The sequence below is a fragment of the Raphanus sativus genome, chromosome 4 (assembly GCF_000801105.2).
Source record: "Raphanus sativus cultivar WK10039 chromosome 4, ASM80110v3, whole genome shotgun sequence".
Lineage (NCBI taxonomy): Eukaryota > Viridiplantae > Streptophyta > Magnoliopsida > Brassicales > Brassicaceae > Raphanus > Raphanus sativus.
In genome coordinates this window covers 45,308,153-45,315,045 of record NC_079514.1, presented here as the reverse complement: position 1 = coordinate 45,315,045, position 6,893 = coordinate 45,308,153, and the positions used below count along the sequence as shown (strand labels likewise).

The 6,893-nt window shown below is 36.4% G+C and overlaps 1 protein-coding gene and 1 long non-coding RNA gene across 2 annotated transcripts; both read right to left on the bottom strand.

Moving 5' to 3' along the window:
- Window positions 1-695: 695 nt before the first annotated feature.
- On the bottom strand, window positions 696-2,199 carry LOC130511007 (protein JINGUBANG-like). Its single transcript, XM_057007785.1, has one exon. The coding sequence runs from the start codon at window positions 2,114-2,116 to the stop codon at window positions 842-844; it is 1,275 nt and encodes a 424-aa protein (XP_056863765.1). The 5' UTR covers window positions 2,117-2,199; the 3' UTR covers window positions 696-841.
- Window positions 2,200-4,750: 2,551 nt separating this feature from the next.
- Window positions 4,751-6,090, bottom strand: LOC130510715 (uncharacterized). The gene is made up of 2 exons (XR_008944443.1): window positions 5,501-6,090; window positions 4,751-5,417 (listed from the first exon to the last, which is right to left on the bottom strand). It is a non-coding gene; the product is annotated as an uncharacterized LOC130510715 (long non-coding RNA).
- Window positions 6,091-6,893: the final 803 nt, after the last annotated feature.

The window sequence follows — 6,893 nt, the reverse complement described above, 5'->3', positions numbered from 1 at the left end:
CTTTTTGCGTTTGATGACTTAGTTTAAACATATAGTCAACATCATTTATATATTCATGTACCATTTTTGATGATAAATAATTCAGGGTTTTTGGTTTTGGGACTGGAAAATGATAATGTTTCTTTCTGAAGAGGTCCATAATCACATTTTACCTAATCCCTTCCTACTCAAAAAGAAAGGCATATATACACATGAATACACTTATTTTTTGGCTACCTGCATCCCTTCAAAGCTTTTTCATTTCATTTATATATTAAAAACTGAGGAATTTTTCTTTTTGCTGGTTCTATATTTGTAATAAACAAAGCTGACTATATGATTCACTTTCAAAACAACAGGTTGGTATGGCTGCACCTGATTAAATAATATAGAAGACTAATTGAACATGGTTAAAGCATATGATTGTGATGGAAAAAGTTGCATAACTCTTGTTTTGATAATTGGACGGCGATTAAAGCTCAAAAGTAGGCTCAACACAATATATTGTCCAACGCAGAAACCATTACATTCCATTGCTACAGTTTCAATACGAAGCAAAGGCAACCCCAAGACTTTACTTTATTCTATTATATCAATAAGACCAAAAACAGTTGGTAGATACACATGTTAGTTAACAAACTAATTAAGAATCCCACTCATGTTCTCATCAATTCAACAAGTAATTAGTAATACATGAACTTAATGTAAGCCAAGGATTATGTTGATTGCAAGAACAAAAGTTTATATAAACGAATCATATCTTTACATATCTTGACTTTACAAATCGAATAACAAATTACAAATATAAACCAAAACGTATATGAAATCCCACAAAAATAATACCAAATAAAATATCTTTCACTCATCCCTGCTGCATCAACAACGTTTCAAAACTTGTTTTCTTCTTCCCTTCTTCTTCTTCTAAGGTGTCTTGTTTTGGCACCCACCAAACCCTAATGCTCTTGTCAAGACCTCCACTGTAAAGCATGAATCCAGCACCCACATTGTTGGGAGAAGCTTGCAAGCATTTCACCGGACCTTCATGTCCATGTATGACTCCAAATTTACAGAGCTTACCACTCTCTTCTCTCTTCCACAGTCCAATGCTCTTATCAGCCGATCCGCTACACACCATTTCCCCAACCAAACACATACACAGAACCGCCATCTTATGTCCTCTCATCTCAAACCCTAACTTCCACTCCTCAAAGTCTCCTCCTTTCTCTCTCTTCTCCCATCCCATCACAAACCCATCTGACCCTCCTCCGTATACCCACTTCCCGTCGCCGGAAACCACCACCGAGTTCACCGAAACCTCCGCACGACCCTCCAGTGTAGCCTTCAGAACGTGTGAACAAGAAGAAGAAGAATGAGAAGAAAAAGACGAGTCCGTCTGCTTTTTCTTCTCTTTCCCCCAAATCTTGATCTTCCCGTCCGCAGACGCCGAGTACACTCTACCTTCTCCGGCGAAAAGACCGTTAATGGCATCGTCATGCGCCTTGATCGACTCAAGACACTTAAGATCCGACAATCTCCAAACTTTGAGAGTCTTGTCCCACGACCCTGAGTAGATTATTCCAGCGTGGACCGCAAGGCAAGAGATGCTGTCCGCGTGTTCGATCCAGAGACGCTTATGGTTCCTCCTTGTCTGAACGTAGTTACTCTGTTTCATAAACTTCCCCAAGTAATCTTTAGTCGTGGGCAGGGTGTCGACAAGGCGGAAAGCGTTCTCGGAGCTTCTACGAGAGACTTTCCAGACTCTGATTCTGCTGTCTTGATGAGCGGTGAACACTTTGCTTCCCACGCTGACCAAAGCCTTCACGGACCCGTCTCCTTGTCCGAACTTCGCGAAGATCTTGAGATCCGGCTGTTGCCAGACGATGATGTCTTTCCCCTGAGATGCACTGAGCAAGAACTCTCCGCAGAGGGCCAGTGAGGAAACAGAGCCGACGTGAGCGGAGAGGACGGTGAGTGGCTTGTACGCGGCGGTGATAAGGGGAGGGAGAGTGGTGAGGATGAAGCTTTTTGAGGAGGAGGATCGGCTCAGGGAATCGTCTGAGTCGGTTCCGTTGGTTGTGGTTGTTGAGGAGGAAGATGGAGACGTCATCAAGACTCCTTCTTGAATTGATCTCACCATTGCATCAAGAGATTCAAGATTTCTTCTTCTTTGTTTTCTTTTTCTTTTATTTTTTGGTACAGAGAAACCAAAAGTGGAGCGTTTGAGGAAACGTTGAAAGAGTATTTAAAAAGGGTTGAGAAGAAAGAGGAAGGTGCAACGGCTACATGACAGATGGCGTGACTTCCTTTTTCGCCTTTTTTTTCTATTAATATAGAAATAAATAAAATAGAGAATGATATGTAACATTCCTTTTCAATTCGTATTATTGGCTCATGGAATCTTTATGTACTATATAATAACAGACTGATCGTTGGTCTCTTTTGTTGACCAGTGAAATTTTAGTTGTTAATGAGGAATTGTGCATATTGACTTATTGTAACGTTAAGGACTATGTTAATTAAGATACCGATGTTTACATCTAAACATAACATAACTAGGATTTTATTCTCAACTTATATTACTCTGTTAGAATTACTCAATTGATAGATCGGATCAATGGAGCTTGGTGCACAAAAAAAAGATCAATGGAAGCTTAATCGCTTTAATGATTACTTGTATTGTTCCTTTATGTTTGGCTTTTTTCCCCCATCTTTGTCTATGTAACATGTATGATGTTATTATTCGTGGGAGAAGACAAAATTTTCAGGGAGCTCGGCCATTTAACACGGAGATCAAGAGACATATAGGCTCGAAAAGTTACCATAAACTAGTGTGGCCAAATGGAACATTTAGTTAATAAGAATTAAAAAGAGTTTGGAAAGTTAAATTTAATGTAATTCTCAAAAAAGAGAAGCTAATTTAATATAAAGATTTGTGTAAGTGTAAGCTCATGTGCTCCTTGTATGAATCATATCTTATCTACCAAATCAAACATTCCCTTGTTCTTTGTTGATATGTTGAGTTGTCCGTATTTGGTAAGATAATAGATCTGAATGAAGTCATGGATATATATTACCAAAATGGCAATGCCTACTTGTTGGTTATTTGGTCATTTACATTGATCACTGTTATGATTTGTATTAGTTGAAGTATCAATATTAGTGATGAACTAGCTTACACCCAAAAGTTAACTAAGAATAGATGATTAAACCATACATTTATATATTGTTCAAAAATCACGATTTTAACAGATATGGACTATCTAATAGCCTCTTTTAAAATGTAGGTGGAAATAGTCTATTAGAAACACTTTAAACTCAACATCTCGGAAATACCACAACAATATGAACCACTTTTACATGATATATAGGTAGAAACCATTTATGAAAAATCATATGCTAGGTCAAACATGGACTTTAATATTATATTAGTAAATAATTTAACTCACACCTAAAATTAGCTCAAAATGGAGGATTACCTATATACTTATTTATTGCTCAAAAATCACAATTGTAACCGATGTGGCACATCTAATAATTAGTCTTTAGGGACTTGTTATATTTGAATAAGCGAAATCATGTACTATTTCTAGTTGGTTCAATTGTTGATGTAAGACTATATAAAACCCATTTTTGATATCAGAGCCAGCCTGTAAAAGAGAACAAATAAATTTCAATGGAGCTTAATCTTCTTTTAATTTTTGCAAAGAATGTGAATATTGTTAATGAAAATGAACATTTGATAAAAGTTGTTAGCTGTGTTTCAAAACAAAAATACAAATGATTAGTTTGGATCCCATTCTGGTTGAAAGTTTGATGGTTTCTAAAGTGTCCAAATTTTTTAAAACAGTTAGGAAACTGATAGAGGCCTAATCTATTTATATTACTATTGATTTTAAATATTGGTATAAACACTTAGGAAACACTTAATCTATATTTTTTTCAAAAGAAAACATTTAATCTATTGATATTACTATTTGAAACATGCTCAATTTTTGTTTACGTTTTGCGAGATCGGATCAATGGAGCATACTCGATTTGATGCTAACTTGTATTGTCATTTTCTGTTTGGCCTTCCCCATTCTTTGTCTACGAACATGCATGAAGTTATTATTCATGGGAGAAGACATAATTTTCAGGGAATTCTGCTATTTAACACGGAAATCAAGACATAGGCTCTAAAATGAAACATAAACTAGTGTGATGTAATGGAACATTTAGTTACAATAATTATGAAACAGCATTGAAAGTAACTAAAAAGTAAAGATTTGGGGAAACAAATGACATATCTGCAACTAGCTAAAACAGAATGGGAGTGTAGGTTCACGTGACTCCAATTATAAATCAGATCTTATCTGCCAAATCAAACATTCCCTGTTCTTTCTTCATTTGATGAGTTGTCCTTATTTGGTAAGTAATAAAACAAAAGAACAGATCTAAATCAAGGAATGGATCTAGATACTAAAATGGCAATGCTGATTCACACCCATTTACAGATATTTACACCGCATCTTAAACTTCCCTCTATAGTCAGTTTAGCGCCAGAGTAGTGGCTAGTTAGAAGTGCATTTACGCAATTATCTAATAACTACTAGCTAGTCACAAGATAATCAAAAAATTTCAAACCTCAATTGTCTTTTTTATTGTGAAGCCCATTTATATGTTATTTTAAATCCTACTGTAGTGACAATACATTTGTAACCATGTGATTGGCGTTTCAACATTGTAACAAACAAGACATTTTAATATACTTTCAAACCTTTTTTTTTGTAAAAATGTTAGTTATTATACAATTTTATTTTTATTTTTGACAGATATTACAAAAAGCTAATAGTAGACAGAGAAACAAAAAGACAAGTAGCAAAAAAATGCATAATCTAACTAAATAAACAGCTACACACAATAACTTAATCAGAACAAAAGCAGTTAAGAAGACAACTTAGAGGTAAATAACAACGAAGAGAGCTTAGACCAAAATCAATGGTAAAGAATGAGGTGATAACTCAATTGCTGCGAGCTATCGGTAGAAATACGCTCTCAACCTTGAAGCTACGGTTCCTACAGCTTCGACCATACACAAACCAAACTAGAGAATCTAAACACGAATTCATTTCTCGGCTAAACAATAAACAGTGGTGACACGAGGAAGAGATTCTAACTGATAATGCCGTCGTTCGAAAGAGAAGCTCAAAATTGTTATCTCTAAACTTTTCAACTGTGACCGGTGTAAGATGAACCAAAAGCTCATATAGAGTTTTTTTAAGACAGACATGGAGGTACCCCAACCTCCAGAGAAACCACTCTTAGAAAAGAAAAAAGCCTTCATAACTGTCACCATGCCTCCAGCCAGACTATCCATCCCACTCTTATGACGAGCAGTCACTGTAATGTAGGACCAATGGTGAGGAATGAACTCCAAGCTAATGCAACATATGGCCAATCTGTCACAAAAAAACAGAGACAACAAGCATACACAAACAATTCATTACAAAACCGGAGCTTCATGACAAGGACAAGCCTGCACCTCACACGTTTCCACCGAAAGTTTAGAGAGGAAAGAACTGCCCCTCAAATGTGACGCTTCTCTGAGGACTTCCAGTGGAGACAGAGACTTGTACAAAATCAGAGGTCGCCAAGACTGATGAGTAGACGACACATCCAACTCACCCATGCTCAAACAGAGCACAACCACCGACTCACCACGTCAAAATCCTGGATCTGAGAATGAAGGTGAAACCAATAGCCCACACGTCATCAAACTCTTAGGAGAAGAGAAACAACAAGGGAAAACTGGATAACAATGGAGAATAGCGGTAGATATGGCGAGGAGGCCATCCACCGCCATTAACAACATCAGGAGAGCTCAAAGAGAAAAAGATCTGAGCTGTGACGCACGAGAGAAAACCACCGAAAAGATAAGAAGCCAAAGACGATAACGGGTTTCTGGCGACTGCCGTCAGATGCAGCGGCCGCCAGCGAAAATAGTGTGGCTAGGGTTTGAGTTGTGGTCGAAAGAAAGTAGAGAGGATAGTGTTTAAGAAAGAAGGGAAAATGATTTCAAAAGTTTAAAAGTGGTCTAATCTTTTTGTTGGGAACCAAAAAATGTAAATACTGTATTCCCTTCCAGCACGAGAATTAAACCTAAGTGACAAAATGCCTACTAGACGCTCTTTTACCATTAGACAAAATTTTCAAATAACAATCACTATTAACACCTGTACTTCTTCGAAATGGGGTCATTCATAATCAACATAAGTTAATGTAGTTCTTTTTTTTGCTTGAGTATGGTTGAAAAAACCATGAACTTCTTCGTAGACCATTTGAAACCTCAACTTATCTTCCGTTACATTGGTTAACAGATTGATTTAACTATATTAGTGACCAATTTTTTTTTTTTGTTAAATCCTTCTGAAACTCTTTTTTCTAAATGTTCCTCCACGGATTCGAACCCGCGACCGGAGGTACAAATACAACAAAGCCGAACCACTGAGATACTTATAATTTTATTAACTAGTATAGATACTAATAATTATTATTATTAATTTCACCGTCATCTGAAGATAATAGATTGTGAATCCTCTCTTCATCCCAGATCCCTTCTTCTCGAGCATATTCTCTATGAGCCGCACTTCCTTCACCCACGAATTCAACATTCTCTCTGTTTGGTCATTGGTAATTTGTTTCTTATCATTCTTTCAAAGTTCTGTTCACATTTCTCTTTTCTCATAACTAAGGATTTAGGTTTGAAGAAAAAAGAAGTTGGGGTTTATTAGATTTGAAAACGATATTATGTAGTCTAACAGAGATTAGTATCTTTTAAATTTAATAATATTATAAGTAGTCTAGTGGTTTAGCATTGCTGCCATTGTAAAACGCCGTTATATATTTTAAGAGAGACTAGGATAAGACTTGCGCTT

Excerpts from the sequence above, each read along its gene's own strand:
- LOC130511007 (XM_057007785.1), bottom strand. The coding sequence starts at position 2,116 with ATGGTGAGATCAATTCAAGAAGGAGTCTTGATGACGTCTCCATCTTCC.